This window comes from Macaca thibetana, chromosome 3, assembly GCF_024542745.1.
Source record: "Macaca thibetana thibetana isolate TM-01 chromosome 3, ASM2454274v1, whole genome shotgun sequence".
Taxonomy (NCBI): Eukaryota; Metazoa; Chordata; class Mammalia; order Primates; family Cercopithecidae; genus Macaca; species Macaca thibetana.
In genome coordinates, this window is record NC_065580.1 from 42,200,732 (window position 1) to 42,219,054 (window position 18,323).

The 18,323-nt window shown below is 37.6% G+C and overlaps 1 protein-coding gene across 9 annotated transcripts in view; it reads right to left on the reverse strand.

Annotated features, from left to right (window-relative positions):
• The window catches only part of ST7 (suppression of tumorigenicity 7), a 279,749-nt gene that overhangs the window by 209,360 nt on the left and 52,066 nt on the right, over positions 1-18,323 (reverse strand). The window contains exon 1 of one of the 9 annotated variants that reach the window (XM_050785118.1): positions 10,124-10,835. The exons of 5 other annotated variants lie outside the window; for them this stretch is intronic. In XM_050785118.1, the coding sequence (XP_050641075.1) occupies positions 10,124-10,136 (13 nt within the window). In that variant the 5' untranslated portion in view covers positions 10,137-10,835. Of the gene's footprint in view, positions 1-4,205; positions 5,528-10,123; positions 10,836-18,323 lie in introns of those variants that run through there. 3 more of the 9 variants (XM_050785122.1, XM_050785117.1, XM_050785121.1) reach the window with 3 other exon arrangements.

Consider the following 18,323-nt stretch of genomic DNA (forward strand, 5'->3'; position numbering starts at 1 on the left):
CCTTTCCAACATCTGGCTGCCTACCCCAGGTGATGTAGATATCCAAGGAATGGCAGGGAATATGTGTGGACCAGCCACACCAGAGCTAAAAAGGACTCCTGACCCCCTGACACACCCATCCACTAGTTTCTCATCTCCACTAAGCTCAGGTGGGGGGATCCTATTAAAGCTTTGTTGGTTCTTTGGTGATTTATTTTCTCCATCCACAGATGGTCTTTTTAATTATTATAACTGTACAAAAAATTTTGGAAGAGGATAAAATAATGCTATTTGCTCCAGGGACACTCTGTTTCTCAGCAGGTAAGGTGTTGCTCTCTTCACTGGACTAATAAGGTAGGTGCTTTGGAAGACACATTAATGTGTTAGACTAGGGCACAATTCCCACCACAGTACATCTTAAGTGGTACCCTTGAGAACTGAAAAAGCAAAACATGGGAGGGGAGACAAGAGGAGGGCTGAGCCCAATAAATGCTAATTAAATAATTCATTATACTTAAAGTATCCACTCTTTGAAGAATAACTGGCTTTATCAAGGAGGATGTAACCAAATGTCAGCAGTGCAAAATCAGTTTTCCTCAAAACCATTTACTCCACAAAAAGAAAGGATGAAACTTTTTCTCCCTCTCTCCCTAAAAATATTTTCTCCTCTTATAAAATTTTAAGAGAAAATAATCAATTTATTTTAAAATATATCATTAAATCGGCCAGGTGCAGTGGCTCACGCCTATAATCCCAGCACTTTGGGAGGCTGAGGTAGGCGGATCACCTGCGGTCAAGGGTTCGGGACCAGCCTGGCCAACATGGTGAAACCGCATCTCTACTAAACAAAAATACAAAAATTAGCCGGGCGTGGTGGCACATGCCTGTAGTCCCAGCTACTCAGGAGGCTGAGGCAGGAGAATCGCTTGAACCCAGGAGGTGGAGGTTGCAGTGAGCCAAGAATGTGCCACTGCACTCCAGCCTGGGCAACAAAGCAACAGAGTGAGACTTCGTCACACACACACACACACACACACACACACACACTATATATATATATATACAAAATTAAATCAAATTAAGAACCCTAAATATGCATTTTAATTATCACCCTCCTCAACAAAACTTGATAGTACTTTCTTCTTACACCGAAATTATTCTGACCACAGAAACTAAAATTGTATTTCTTCAAAGCAGTTAAAGAACAGACATACTATTCCCATTGTTAGACATGGGAAATTTTAGTAAAGGAAAAGCTCAGTGAAATACATCAAGATGGTAATAAACGGAGTTATAGAAGCTATACTTCCTGCTTTGTGATGATCAGTCTACACATACTATAGAACACCCATTTCAAAGTGAGCCCAGAATAGGTTGACTGTGACCAATCTACACAACCGTGGGAGATTCAGATTCACTAAGTCAAAGAGATGAGACTAGTATCTTTGGAGATATTGACTAAAGCAGTGTCAGTCATAAAACAGCATTCATTAATTCTATTGCCATAGTTGTGTAAGTCTTTAACTTTGAAGAACTAGGGTTTACTCTTCAACATAAATTTTTTGGTATTTTTAAAGGCTTTTTTGTGTGTCTGTTTTTTTGGTTAGGGAGGGTGCAAGTATTTAAAACAACATTATTTCAGTAAGACGGAACATGTTATAATGTGACATTCAGGCTACTGCAAATTCCTGAACTCAAAGATCTGAAACATAAAATCAACTTAATCAATACAATATTTGAAAATGAAGACATTTCCTTCTCTTATAGGCAAAGAGCAAGGGGGAGATAAAGAAAGTTTAAAAGAGGCACTTACAACATGAATCTATGGCATCAGAAGTCAGAATAGTGGTTACCTTTTCATGAAAAGGAGAAATAACATTGACTGGGAAAGGCCACAAGAGAACTTCTAGGGGAAATGGAAATGTTCTGTATTTTGATCTGAGTAGCATTCTACGGGTATAAACATGGGCAAAAATTCACTGAGCTGCACACTTAGACTTAAGCATTTTACTGCATATAAATCATACCTCAACTTAAAAAGTAAAAGCATCCTGTATAAGTAAGGCACTGCAACCATAATCAAGGATAAGAATCACGAAAATCAGAATAAGTTAGAAAAAAATTAACTCTTTCCAGGACCTACCACAGGACTGTATACAGAATAGATAGTTAAACAAGAATTTCTTATGATAATTTAGTAAGAATACCCTAGATGGTTTGGGAGATTCCTTTTGAACTAATTGGAATTTCAAATGTGACTATTTTCCTGAATATGCTAAATAAAGTTTCAAACCTAAAAAACAGCCTCCAAAAGGTTGAAATCAAAGGCCTAGAAAGCTATGTCTCAGAACACAAAGAAAATACACTTGTCCTAACACTGAACGCAGACTTAGGGTATCTTCTTTTTTTATTATTATTATACTTTAAGTTCTACATGTGCAGAACGTGCAGGTTTGTTACATAGGTATACACGTGCCAAAGAAGGCAATTCATTTTCAACACAATATCCACTGACAGTATGAATCTAACTATGGTCCTCAAGTTATAAGCAAGAAACAGAGCTTAACACTCACAAAAGACAAAAAATGCTAAAAACCTGCATGATAGTATTCTGTCTTCTGAACGATATTTTATTCTCTTCAGTAATCTGGTAGCTATGGAGACCACAAGCAACCAGCAGTTTTCACACATACCATACAGCACATAGGTGATATTACCAAAGATCAGGTTTGATGATGGGGAAAGGCTATGTGTCTGCTTGGTAACACTGAGCAGACAATGTCAGAGTCCCTAGTCCAAGAACCAAAGACTTCTGCACTGAGTTTTAACTTCCATTTTTGGCTAAACCAAGTAACAGGTCTAATTTTCCTTTAGTATATAAATATTTCTGCCCATACCTAGGCTCCCACATAAACAAAATTCCATGACTGAAATGAAACCAGACGGTCTTTGACACTTTGTGATCTATTTCTATTTCTTAGATAACCAATTGTAAATGTACCATTAAGCGAATTAAAAAAATTATGCCTAAATTATTAGGGAATAATACTATCACAGGCTGAATGGGATATTACATGTCACTATTATTCTAACATGACTTTGATTAGGCAATGTGGTAGTCTGAGATGAGAAGCTTCTACAGTGAAACAAAAGTAACCCTTTTAAAAAGCCAATTAAGAAACAAAAGAACTGAAGACTATTAGCTCTCTTGAAACGCTACTATTCTGCAATAATCAGCTATGCACACAGTCACACTGATCACCTGTGATCAGAAAACAAAGGTCAAACTACAAGTTCATAAGAAATCGGTTTCCTAAATTCCTGCCCTAAACCCCTTCTCCCTGGCAAAGATAGCGGCTTGCCAATATTTAATGCTCTAGCCAGCAGGTTGAAAGTCTCTTTAGAAATTCTTATCTCTTTTAGAAATTCTTAACTGTCATCTTTGCTAATAGACTATGACAAAATATTCTGCAGAGCCTGTACAACTGCATTGATGTTATATTTCTATGCCCAACATTAAATATTCCTCACATAGGTTGGTTGTAATTTTTAAAGTATCAATTGTAGACAACTGCTGTCCTGCCTAGCCCACTGTGCAGGGCCTTCTCTGCACAAAAGCAATTTCATTGTATAAGTTTTTAAAAAGATATGATCCTGCTGGGCTGTGATGCTAGCCAGCATATCAAAATTGAAGCCACTGTGGAAAAAAAAAAAAATCCATCCTTAAAAATAAAGCTATTTCTTATTCATTTTGAATCTACATATGTCTATATGTTTTTGTAAAACTATGGAAGAAGAGTATATAATGATACTATTTATCTCTTTAGATGAAAAATGTAAGCCTTTCTTTCCTTTCTAATAAACACTATCATCTCAGATCCTCCCAGTATCTATTTTAAGGTTTAAGCACCATTATGGAGCCTGCAACAATAGATCAGTGACAGGCCTGATCCCATCAATTAACACATTCTAGGGTGGCTGTATGGATTCTGGTCTTCCTACCTCCCTCTTAAGAGGCCTGGTTTTGACACATTGACATCCCTGGCCTTAAGGATGAATAACCCAGTTAAGGGGAGTTCCTTCCCTGAGACCAAGTCCTTTGTAATTAGAGCCAAAATACAAAGGTTGTTAATGACCTAAGGCGAAGTGATATGAACTCCAAGCCAATGAAACCATGACAGCAAGCAGATTTCTAAATAGCAGAGAAGTGGGATCCATTTACTTACATGAAGATTCAGTGCCAAACATGGCTGGCTCCAGAGGCTGCTTTTTAAAAATTAGAAGAAAGAAAAGGGGGAAAAAAAAGAAAGAAAAGCGAGGAGAGTGTACATGTGAGAGTGAAGAGATGAGCCGGCTACACAGCAGGGGTCATGAAGCCAGACAATGCAGTCCAAGCTGTGTCCAGCTGCCAGATTCTCCTCTTACGAGCTTCAGTTTTCTCCCGTGTGACTGAAATGCAAGGTCTCTTAACAGCACCAAAAACCGAAGAGCTGCTTTTGAAAATCCACTAGGCAAATGAAGGCCGACGTGGCTCTTCTGGGATGCAGTGAGGCTGGACTAGGTAGCAGCAGAGGCAGGACTGGGAGCAGCAGCAACAGCGGATACTGCAATCCCCAGCCCTGCTGTAGCAGTAAGACAATAGCAGGGCTTATGCATACGCTGGATGACGTCAGGGACACTGCACAGACTGACTGCGCCGCTTGAGCCAGAGGCTCCAGGGGCTCCAGGAGAGCAGCGTGATTGAAAGGGGAATTCCTTTGTCACAAAATGCACAAGACCGAGAGCCACGTATATATTCCCCTCCTGCGCAGCTCTTCATCCCAAGATACCAGGCAGTAAAAGAGGACTCAAAGAAATTTAAATATTGGCTTTATAGCAATTAACCACAAAGACATCATGCATATCAGGCTTCTTGGTTTTGCGCAGCATATAGAAAGAACTTTTCAAGGGAATTAAGATATCAGAAGTGAGAAAAATTATCTGCCTTTAGAAGTAATTACAGAAGAGTTCATTGTTATTTTCTCGAAGCTTATGGTAGATTGACAGATCAAGGATTGTATGCTCAATCACAAGTATGTGAAAATATGTATACTATTACGCATATATTCTAGGCACATAAATACATACAAATGTAACAGTAAAATAGTAATCTTAAGCACTTAGAACACTGCTTGGCACACAGCGAGTACTCAAATGTAGGCAATTCCATTACTAGCTATTTTGCAACTATTATTCAAATGTGAAAAACGTTGCTCTAGGAATATATTTACATACATGTATTTTTCCTATTTCTTCATCGTGGCTTACATGAATTTCTGTCATTTTCCAGAGCAACTCAGTCATTTTAAGGCTGTGTGCACACACCTGTGTGTACCTCTGTATGAGTAAGCATTTGTGACCAACACATTTCTTTTTGATCTACCCACACAAAGAAATAATTGAAAATATTTTATCTCTTGACTCACTGGAACAAAAAAATGTCTTCCTTCTTTACCATATTCTTATAAATCTGTTTTTAAAGAAGAAGTACCAGAACCATATGAACTTTCATTAGCTATCCAACACAAGCCAAAAAAAAAAAGTTTTCTTATGTTTTTAAAATACTGAAATGCACAAAAAATAAATATATATACATATATATGTAACCCCACAATTCCACACTTTTAAAATCATATATAGTAGAAAGTTCAATAGTTCAAGTCTCCTCTCCACCCATTCATCCAAGGTATATACCTTTTCTAATTAATTTCTTGTGTTCACAAAGACATGTCTTCATCTCAATACAGTTTTTAAATATTATATTCTGCTATGAAAGTGGAACCACATATTACTTTAACATCTAAAAATATCATTAGTACTTTTTCTGGTCAGTATATGTAGGATCTACCTCATCCTTTTAATGACTGCATAAGATTCCATTGCATGAATGTGCCACAGTTTATTCAAGGTAACTTGATCTTTAGCTTACTAAAAATGCTGAGCCATTAAGAAGAACATTTGATGATGCTACATAAGATAAAGAACAAATCATCTGTCGCAGGAAAGAATAACAATTAGCTATTACTGAGTGTTTACTATGTGCCAGGCACTATCCTGGGTCCTTTACATGTATAATCTTCATAATAACCCTACAAGGTAGATACCACTTTTATCCACATTTGACAAATGGTTGAATACTTTGTCGAGGTCACACAGGTAGTGAATGATATACTGGGCTTCAAACTCAGGAGTCTGGATCCAATGCTCTTAACCGCACTACGATAATGCCTCTTGAACAATGAATAAATAATCGGCAAAATTATATTTAAGGATTTAATTGAAATGAAGGGAAAACAGAAACCAACTCAAAATGTGAAGGAAAAAAAAAATCCTTAAAAGCAAAAGGTCATCAGAGAAGGAAAAAAAAAAATCACAGAAAATTGCAGGAATTAATAAAAATGTATACCTTCAAAAATAGTCATGTCAACAACCAAGACGGAATATCAATAATGGTGCTGAAATGTAACTGTAGGAAGTGGGAAAGGATAATACAGTTCAAAAGGGTGGAACCTTAAAGACAGATGTCTTACATAAGGTCAATTTTAAATTGCATATGAGATGTTGTCATATAAATAGGTACTCAAATAGTAGATGGATGTGGCCATCAGAACAGCAAGAGGGAAAAGAGAATGAGAAAATGGCACCTGGGTTAGAGATATTTTCAACCAGAGGCCATGGTCTACATTTAATAACTGCTTTGCCGACTCATTTATGTTGCTCCTTTTGTTGGTTCATACATGGGAGGGTGTATATATATGTGTATGAAAATGCATTTTTCAGGCCGGGCGCGGTGGCTCAAGCCTGTAATCCCAGCACTTTGGGAGGCCAAGACGGGCGGATCACGAGGTCAGGAGATCGAGACCATCCTGGCTAACACGGTGAAACCCCGTCTCTACTAAAAAATACAAAAAACTAGCCGGGCGAGGTGGCGGGCGCCTGTAGTCCCAGCTACTCAGGAGGCTGAGGCAGGAGAATGACGTGAACCCAGGAGGCAGAGCTTGCAGTGAGCTGAGATCCGGCCACTGCACTCCAGCCTGGGCAAGAGAGCCAGACTCCGCCTCAAAAAAAAAAAAAATGCATTTTTCTGAGGGCCTATATTTACTTCTTGGCACAGGCTTCTAAGAGTTAAAGGCTGTGATTGTTTTAAGTCTACTTTTTAGACAACTGTAACAGGATCAGTATGCTAAAAACATTAGGCATCTCACTTGCCAGGAAAACCAGACACAAATCACACCCTCTGACTCCTATGAAGATTTCTGTTACGTGGAGGCCTGAGGCGTTTCTAAACACTTTAGAAGGTTTGGATCCACATTGCTGAAGATCCATCTTTGACCAAAATGATTCCAAAAGTTTAGTTCATTCCAGTTCTCTTCTCTAGTCACCTCAGAGAAGGAACACAAAGTTAAATGTGTTGCCTAAAGAAAACGTAACGAAGAAAAATGAAGGATGAATAAAACTGATCTGATGTCCCTCACTATCCCTCCCTCTCCAAAAAAAAAAGTCATATAATACAATCCAAACCCAAAGTGATCTTTGGCTTATCCACTCTGTCTGAATATCCCTGCCTGCAACCTTGTCCTTCTTTCACAGTAAAGACAGTGCTGTTAATTTCTAGAAAAAGTTAGCAATGAAAGGAAGGATAACATTCAAAATAGTTTAGTGGTCAAAATAATAATCATTAAATGAGAATGCTATTGACAAAGAACAATTATAGCAAAAATCTTAAAGTCAGTCAATAGTCACTTTTAAAGGAAAGCCTATCATGCATTCACTCAACAACTGTTTTCTGAGAGCTTACTGTTCTACACTCTAGGCATCAGCCATGAACAAAGTCCCTCCCCTATGAAGCTTATATCTTAGTGAGTGAGACAGAGAAACAAACACATGACATGTCAAGTGATAGTATGTGTGATGAACAAAGATAAAAAGGAATTACAGGATAAGGAGTAATTGAATGAGAAGGTTATTTTAGGTGGCCTGTTAGGAAAGGCCACTCTAGAAAGGTGACATTTCAACAAGACCTGAAAAAACCACATGGTTAGCATGAAAACCACATGGAAGGAAGAGTGTTTCATGCAAAGGCCTTGAATAGAAGTGTTTTTGGGCCCCTTAAAATTTTTTATAATAAATCTATTCTTGAATCATCAAATATCAGTTTTGAAAGATATCCCCTTCAGTGTTATGATGATGCCGTTAGTACAACAGTGATTGTGCTGAAAGCAAAATAAATTCTCTTTTCTAATACAAAAAAAAAATCCCTCTGCCATGAACTGAAAACATGAGTTGTTCTCTTCAAAGTTTAATAGACTAAATATAGCTATCTTTGCAATAAATGTGTAAATGTTTATAAAAATCACCATGAAAGACAATATTCAAAAGAGCTTCCCACCACATCAGACAGGTAATTTAATTAATGTATTTATTAATGTGGTGAGAAGTCAAACCATAATTTTTTCTCTACAGTACACATAACTAAATTTGAAAGTGTCATATCTGTGAATTTCTTTAAAGCCACCTTCTTTGTTCACACTAAAGTTCTTAGTTTCTTAGTATTCTCTTGATGTCTATTTAGAATGTTAAAGCTGTACGTCTTAAACTATCAATTATACACATACAGAGTATTACTTAAGAACAACAAAGAAATGTTTTAATGGCAATATACAAACTATAGAAAATGAAAGAATTCATCAATGATGGTGTTCTTTGTGGGAAGAGGAACAAATTTATAACTAAAAGCATACTCACAGTAAAGCTCTGTGGTAGGATTTTACAAATTTGATTTCTTTGCATATGGCTAAAATGTGTTCCTTCCTGCTTCAATGTAGCACCACACATAAAGTGAACCTTCTAAAAAGGTAGGTGCATTTTACTTCAGAGCCCTGGAACACAAATTCTAGCATGCTAATCTAACGAGGAAAAGAAAATCAAAATGCACACACAAGACACAGATACAGGTATACTTGCTTTAAAGAAGCCCTAAAATAGAATACTAAAGATTTATAAAACAAATCTTTTGGGGGCAATTAATTGCTTTAAAATGTTTTATCTTCAAAAAGTATCTACCACAAAGTCCTTTAAATAGCAAGCTCCTAAAAGCTATATTTTAAGTGATCGATTTCACAAAACTTTTATTTGCACACTGTAATTAACTGTCTTGCCAAAGATCCACCTACAGGAATAATTTATAGATACTGTGTATGTACAGTTCAATCTGGATGCAAACGGGAATTTGTATTACACTGGGTATGAAAAGTGGCCTCTCTCTGCCCTAGAAAACAAATCTTCCAATTCTTCGTTCTTTAGTTTAAAAGCAATCTGTCAGCAAACAATGTCACCATTACCCAAAAGTTCAAATTTAGGGTAATATAATTCTTAATTCGTTACACAAATTTTGGGCAAAGACTCATGTCCTTACCCGATCACTGCTTCACCTCCCACCCACACTTTTACCCTACCAGATGTAAGGGAATCGCCCACTTACTCATCAAGCAACCACTACCTATGGTTAATCTAACCTTATTTCTAAACATGTACCAATTTACCATTCAGTGAAACTAGAAATTGAGAAACAAGGCTATGCAATTTTAAAAAGGAAAAGGTTAGAAAGGTCAGAAAAGGTCAGAAAAATCTGGGCACATTTATACTCAGAAAATTTAGGAGAAAAACTGAAATCCTCCAGTTCACTTCATTACATTAACACCATCTAATAGAGCCATACACAAGCACAAAACCACCACCACAATAACAGAAGCTCTGTACACTATGTACATATTTCCCTGTGTGAAATAATCTGAACTCAGATGTTTGTACTTTAAATCCTCTGGTCTAAGAAATGTGGGTTAATTATGGGTTGGAGTTTATTTTAAGTCCATTTAAGTATGATCCAACTGAAATGGAAGAAACAACAAAGGTATATCTCAGAAATTCCCTTAAGCTCTTATCCTAAATTAATCACCATTTGGATAAAACAAATTCATACAATACTCAGGAATAAACTGATGCACAATATTTTTTAAAGTACTCACACAATCAATGTAATTTTTAAAATATAAATTCAAAATATTAAATTCTACATAACTGAAAAATATTTAACATTTCATTTTACCTGTATAATCCATAATGAAGCAGTAAGCAGGAAACTGAGTATTTTCCAAGTACAACTCTATCAGCCAGAAAATGAAACAGCTCCCTGGACTGACGAACCGTTCTGGGGAAGCCTCCTGCCATGTGACATTAAGCACACCCACACTTCTGCTTATCTCTCTCAAGCGGCAACGGCTGGGCTCTGCCCTCCTTTGCCTGGTCTTTTAAAGTCTTCCTTAGAAATGTCTCTCAGAAAATAACTGTTATTTACTCCCATTTCACTCCTGTATTAATTATTAGGTTAAAACTAAATTTTGGTTTTAGGTTAAAACTCTATTTGAGAAAAAATAAATTATTTTATTCCTGTAAGTGAAAAGGACACAAGATATTCATATTTCTTCCTAGTACTCAATGAAGCCTAGTACTCAACATGAAGCCGCATAACCTGAAAGGAATCAGCGTCCCAATGTTTGTCACAATTTTGTCATTACATCCATTCATTTGATAGTACATATGCACATTTTATCCATTTGTCCATTTGAAATACATTTGACTAATTGGAAAACAAACCTAATAAAGGCGATGCAAGAACAATCCTTTATAGCATATCTAAGACCTCCAACTCATTTATCCAAGTCCTAAAATAGACATCAGCTGGAAAGGACATATGGTCATTATTGAGACACACTCTATCTGATGTAATCTTTAATGTCACATTGCCACATATCCTGAGCCATCTTTTCCTCCATTGCCAATTGTTTCAATCTTGAGTATATCCTAGCTGACACTTTAAATAAAATTTAACAATGGCTACTTCATCTTGATACAATTCTTTACCTTGCCAAAAGACAAAACATAAATTTTTACATTTTTTAATCTTTTTTTTTTTTTTTTTGAGACGGAGTCTTGCTCTGTCGCCCAGGCTGGAGTGCAGTGGCGCAATCTCGGCTCACTGCAAGCTCCGCCTCCCGGGTTCACGCCATTCTCCTGCCTCAGCCTCCCGAGTAGCTGGGACTACAGGCGCCCGTTACCACGCCCGGCTAGTTTTTTGTAGTTTTTAGTAGAGACGGGGTTTCACCGTGTTAGCCAGGATGGTCTCGATCTCCTGACCTCGTGATCCGCCCGTCTCGGCCTCCCAAAGTGCTGGGATTACAGGCTTGAGCCACCGCGCCCGGCCTCTTTTTTTTTTTTTTAAGCAATCTGAATGGTTGGACAATTTCCAATTTAGAGTTATATCAAATACCAACCCCCTCCCCCCACCACCACCAAATTGCAACCACTTTGAAGAAGATGAGGTACCAATTGTTTAGAATGGTTTTGCTGGAGTTGCGGGGTGTTTGGTTTTGCTTTTGTTACTTTCCTTTCCACTGAACAGGTTTCTCCATAAGAAATTATAAAGTTGACAATGCTATAAAATGTGATTTTGAATTTTCAGTACAATATCAAAAGTCTGTAACACAAATTCTACAAATTCTAGGATTACTATTATCAATTAACAGATCTCTCCAATAATTGTATTTACTTATTTACTTATTTTTATTTATTTTTGAGATGGAGTCTCAACTCTGTTGCCCAGGCTGGAGTGCGGTGGCGCAATCTCGGCTCACTGCAACCTCCACCTCCTGGGTTCAAGCAATTCTACCTCAGCCTCGTGAATAGAGTAGCTGGGACTACAGGTGTGCACCACCACGCCCAGCTAATTTTTGTATTTTTAGTAGAGACGGGGTTTCGCCACATTGGCTAGGCTGATCTGGAACTCCTAACCTGCCATCCGCGCCTCAGTCTCTCAAAGTGTTGGGATTACAGGCATGAGTCACCTCGCCCAGCCATCTCCAGTAATTTTATAAAATAAATAAGCAAGTACCATTTCACTCAGTCGTCTAATCAGTGCTTCCTTACCATAAGCAGAGCCTATTATGCCACCAATCTGCTACAGTCAGAAGCTGTTAATTCTCATCAACCTCACCTGTCACTGTTGCTAAGTGAGCCTATCTCATTTCTTGGGCCTTAATTCTCTTTATCTTAACCCAGGGTACAGACTGGGAAGCTTTCCACAAGTTGTAACAATTTGATAGAATTTCATCCTGGTAATTAAGATGTACAAATGGTTAGAATATTAATGTAATGATTGTTTTAAAATAGTAAACTCAAAATGCCTGATAATAACTACCTACATTTACACAAAACTTACAAGTGTGTGGAAATACTGATTGCCATTATCGAGTATCACATGAAATAACACTTTATTATTTTCACAATTTAGTAGTTAGCATGGATTTTTAAAGTACTTATCTAATTATTTGAGTAACACTATTTTAAGACATTTTATTTTTATGCTGTATATTTTATAATTCTTAAGAGATAGACATTTCAAGGAAATGAATTTTATTAACAGAATGAGAACATAATGAAATATCTAAATTAGAAAGTATAAGACCCATGGACAGATGAGTAGATGAATATAAAACCTACAACCTACTTATAGTTAAGTGATTTGCCATACCTCAGAAATCCAGCAGAGGGGTTAAGAGCCAGGTTTAACAGACAGAAAAGCCAAGTTTAGTCAGAGAAGATTTAACTCCCATCTTAGCAGCTTATTAGATAGATTATCTTAATTAAGTAGGTTTTTAAACCTCTCTGAGCCTTGGTTTACTTATAAATTGACAAAAGGCCTAGATCAATGCTTGGAATGTATTAACAGCTAATACATAAATAGCACTTTGTGTGTACCAGGCATTGTTCTAATTCATGTATTAACCTATTTAACCCTTAAAATGACCCTGGGAGGTATTATCCCCATTTTATAGATGAAGAACTGAGGCATGGAGAATAACTAACTTATCTAAGATCAGAGCCAGGATTCAACTAGAGTAGCCTCTAGCTCAGAATCCTTGTGCTTAACCAGTATACAATACTGCCTGTGTAGAGTAGGTTATCATATGGAAGCCAAAAAAAAAAAAAAAAATCACTTCAAAATACTAGGTTGATTCTTTCCAACAAAACCAAATCTACAGTGGGCCAAACATTTCAGTTTCGAATTCATAAAAATTCTTTTTATATTCTATGTTCAATTCCAACATATGAAAAAATTAAACAGAGAATCAGAATGAAAGGGATAATGTTTAGTCATTGTGATAGCTTAAAATGAGAGTGGCATTTGCCAGTAAAGCAGAAATAAGTACTCAAGTGCAGAAAGCTGCAACCATAAAAGGACCTGTCCTACCCAAGGCACACTCAGTAACCACTAAATCCCACTCTACTTTTCGGTTCTCCAAATGTCACAGTAGATACTATTTGCCTGGACTATAAACACTGACTGTAACTTCAAAGCTCAACAGGAGAGCCTTCAACTAGATCCCTCCACCTACCTCTTGAAGAATTTTCTCGATCTCCATCTCACTCTCAGCAAGTAAGACTTGCTGATACGCCTAGATGCCCCCTTCCCAAACAATCAGATCATAGTCCTCTCCAAAACGTGTAACATTCACCTAAGTCAGAAGTTCTTGTTGGGTCACCTGTTCTAGGGATCACTATCCTAACCACAACTTCCTGAGACAGCAGTGGGTTGTACTTACTACACTCTGCACCTCTGAATCGCATCCCAGAGTCCTACTACAATCTAACCCTTCATGATCCAGGTTGGAGAAAGAATCATTACTGAATCAAGAGACCTGAAATCTAGCCAACACTGCCACTCATTACCTCTCTGATCTAAGATAAATTCTAGAACCCATGTATGTATCTGTTCCTTCACTGGTAAAATGAGGAGGTTGAACTGGAAAATCCCTAAGATCTAGTCCAACTTTAATAATCTTGGACTCTAAACCAATCACAGCCAGATGAGAAAACTCAAGTAACTCCTGTTGATACCTACTCCTTTTCTAGCCCCCACCATCCCCTCTTCTATCCTGCCAGGGCCTTGGGAATAGCCCCTCCTCAAAGGAGCCAGGATGTGTTGTCCTGACCCAGTGTGTTTATGCTGGATGCTGATGTTCTGGGGAGCCTCCTCCTGTTTACAGGGACACTGTTCCTTTCTAGACAGACCCCCAGTAACTCAGCCTGGTGATAAGTAGACAAATACACACACACACACACACACACACACTTAAACTGTTGGAGGACCTGCCTACTAGAGGGTTCATGGTTCATGGCCTGGTGAGTCACACCTCTTAGGACAATGTGGCCTGGGAGCCAGCAATAAAGCCTCTGAAGGAGACCCTTTTTCCAGGACTTGATTGAGACAGCTGGACACAGAGTGTGAAGCTTTCCATAGATGGAATCTCATCTATGAGACACAGCTCTCCTCTCTTTCTCTTTCACAGCTTTCCTCCCTGGACTAGTGCCTGCCACGTGAGTCCACAGTCCTCTAACCTCCTCAGAGGAGGAGAATGAGCATGGCTCCCACTTCACTTTTCCCTCTTAAATCAGAAAATCACAACTTTATCATAATATCTTACATCACATTTCCAACTTATATAATAACTGACTTTGTTATTACACATGTTTTAAAACACCAGGGTTGGATTATAAATGTTCACTCTACTTTTCTGCATTTCAGAAATGAAAATAGGGGGTTTTCCCTCTAGTCTCAATTCTCACCAACATGTGAGAGCTAAGTCAAAATGCCTTAAGGTTATGTCACATCCCAACTTCCCCTTATTACTAAGTCAGAACAAACATTATCTAAGATATCTCACCTTGCTGCTCTCCCAGGCTTCTTACCACCCACTCCAGCCTGCATCTGCATCAGCATTTCCTTTTCATGTTTTGTCATCCTCACTGGCTTTGCTTACTGAGCACCAAGTCTACCTCATGGCCTATCCCAAAATGTGAGAAGATTCCATTGAGAAAAGGATTCTCTGGATGCAGAAGATTCCTAGAGAGTATGCCCAGCTCCTCCCATTACTGGGCTCTACTCCCAACACCTCAAAACTTAAGTAAGTTAAGACAGATGAGCATCTAGCACTAACCAGATAAAAGAACTACCCTGTGAAATGAGGAGGGAATCCAGCTGCTCAACTCAATATCATGACCCAGACCAGTGCTCCAGATTCTCCATGGCACTAACCAAACTAGTTACTAGCTGAACCAAGGCAATGGTTCTGAGAAATCGTCAACTACTTTCACAGATAACAATCATCCGCATTGGGCACAAAAGCATAATTATGACCAAAGACATGAGTAAAACATAATAAAAGATCTGCTTAACCAAACTCCAAACCTTCAGGTAAGGGCTCTTTCTGGATACACAACACCTGTTTGCTGTTATGCTTTAACAGGATAGTGGCAATGGTGGCAGGATCCCCGGTTCTCAGTGGCTGCAAAGCACAGATCTCTTACATGGTTGTAGGGTCACTCCCTTCTTACAGGGGCCTCAAGTGAACTAAAATCAAGTAATCATAGCTGGAAAAAGGAGGTAAATAAGTTTTATAAGAGGTGTTGTTTGGTCTCCTAATCACTGATGTTTTAATTCTACCAGAAGATGACAATAAAAAAGGACATTGGGTTTACGTGTTTAAGGTTAACCAATAAAAAAAAACATAGCAATTAATCTTGATGTATAATTAGGAGTCATGAGAAATATTACTAAAGTTACTAAAATGCCTGATAAAAATAAGAAAGATTAAGATTTTCTTCCTACAAATACGAATCCAACAATAAATATGCTTATTCATTTTACATCCTGACAGTGATGGTTATTTTATATACATTTGAATCAAAGCTTTAGTGTAATGGTCAGAATCAAACTATAGATTTGTACAACAAACAGGGAGGTACCCAAGTCAGACATATCCCTCTGTAGCAAAGCTTCTTTAGGCAAACCACAGACCTTCCTGTGTGGTTTTGGTCTGTTCACATGATTGGCAAAAGGAACCACTGGAAAATAAGCAAAGAAAGTCATAAAAAAATAGTCATGAATGGACTAGTGTGGGTTGTCCCAGAGGCAAAAACAAACAAAAAAAACAGTGGAGAAATTCTTTAAGGAATTTCTTAGCTGTAGCATACAGCTGCAGTTCTAGGTAAGCAAAGAAGATCACAGATTTCCATGGTACTCCAAAACAAATCATTCTCAATGTTTTCTAGCAGGAGTTGGCAAATTCTTTTTATAAAGGGCCAAATAGTAAACAGTTTAGATTTTGTGGGACCATCTGGTCTCTGTCAAAACTACTCTACTGTTTTAGTGCAAAAATAGCCATAAACAATACATAAACAAATTAGTGTAGCTATATTCCAATAAAATTTTATTTATAAACTTTGAAATTAAATTTCTTCTAATGTTCACATATCATGACATATTCTTTTGAAAATTTTTCAGCGATTTAAAAATGCTTAAAAAAAAAATGTTAGCTTTTAAGTCTCACAGAAACAGGCAGCCCATGGGCTACAGTTTGCCAACCCTGTTCAACAATATTTACTGCGGTTGATTTGACCTTTCTCTGCAAGAGCTCTATTCTTCAATTAGGTCTCTGCCATTGACAAGACTCAAGAAGATAATGGAATTCATCAACAACTGCCTGACTGCATCAGGGTCAGAAATTCAAAAAAAGTTTCATCCCAATTCCTTTCATATCCGATGATACTAAGAACAATACCTCACTCCCTATCACATTAGAACTGGTGATAAACGTTCAATTTCTGAGAAATCATCAACTACTTTCCCAGATAAGGAAAACCATATACCTCCAATTCACATACATCTCTAGTCCTTGAAGATTATATAAAAATGGAAATCATGGGCTAAGATTTCCAAGTCTCTTCAATTATATTATAAGCCAGGAAAACTTTCTATAATCTACACTCATAGTGTTGAACACAAGTAATAACTAGTTCATATGAGAAAATCTGACCCTGTTCACCAACAATTGCTGAAAGGGAATTCTTGAGAAACAAGAAACAGACTGCAATCCTAACTGCACAGTTAATTAATTTGGTTAGACATTTCACAACAGTATCACTTCATTTATGAAATGAAGAAGTTAAAATTATTTCTGTGATTTTTTTCTAGCTCTAAAATACAACAATTCTGTAATGAGCTACGCTGATCATGATACCTACCTCATTAAGGGTTTTGGCATATTTCTATTAAAGTGCACATGGATGACATTTTTTTTGTCATTAGCCTTCAGCTAAGAAGCAGATAATTTCCACTCTGCTCTTTTGTCTCTGGTTTTTTGAAAGGCTATTGAAAATATATTTATAATCAAGACAACTGCTACATTCTTACAATTTTGACACAGATTCTTACAGTTTTGACACAGATATAGGTGATTCTAAGAGAAAATGTAGTGAAGTGTATTACTTAGAAAATGTTTCTAGAGACAAACATTTGTGCCTGTGCAACCACAGACTTCAAATTCACAGAGATAGAAAGTAGAATGGTGACTGCCAGAGGCAGAAGGAAGAAGAAAATGGGGAGTTGTTTAATGGGTACAGAACTTCAGTTTCGTAAAATGAAAAGAATTCTGAAGATTGGTTGCATGTCAATGTGAGCATGAGCTCCTAAGAAGACAGTCAGCCTGTCCTGTGAAGCTTTGAAGCCAGGCATTGACTTCTCTCCAGCTATGAAAGGCCTAGACGGCATCTTCCTCCAATATTACACTGTTTCATCTACCCTGAAAATCTGTTGTTGAGTGTAGCCACCTTCATCAAGTATCTCAGCTAGACCTTCTTGATAATTTGCTGCAGCTTCTACATTAACACTTGTACTTTACCTTGTACTTTTATGGTATGCAGATGGCTTCTTTCATTAAACCAAATAAACCAACCTCTGCTAGCTTCAAAGTGTTCCTCTGCAGCTTCCTCACCTCTCTCAGTCTTCACAGAACTGAAGAAATTAAAGAGAGTTAGGTCCTTGCTCTAAATTAGGCTTCGGCTTAAGGGAATGTTATGGCTGGTTTGACTTTCTATCAGACCACTCTAACTTTCTCCATATAAGCAATAAAGCTGTTTCATTCTGTTATCATTTGTGTGTTCATTGGAGTAGCACTTTACATTTCCTTCAAGAATTTTTCCCTCGCATTCATATCTTGGCTAACTGGCACAAGAGGCCTAGCTTCTGGCTTATGTCAGCTTTCAACATGCCTTCATCATTAAGCTTAATCATTTCTAGCTTTTGATTTAAAGTGAGAGGCATATGACTCTTCCTTTCACTTGAACACTTACAAGTCATTGTAGGGTTATTAATTGGCCTAATTTCAATATTGTGTCTCAGGGAATAGGAA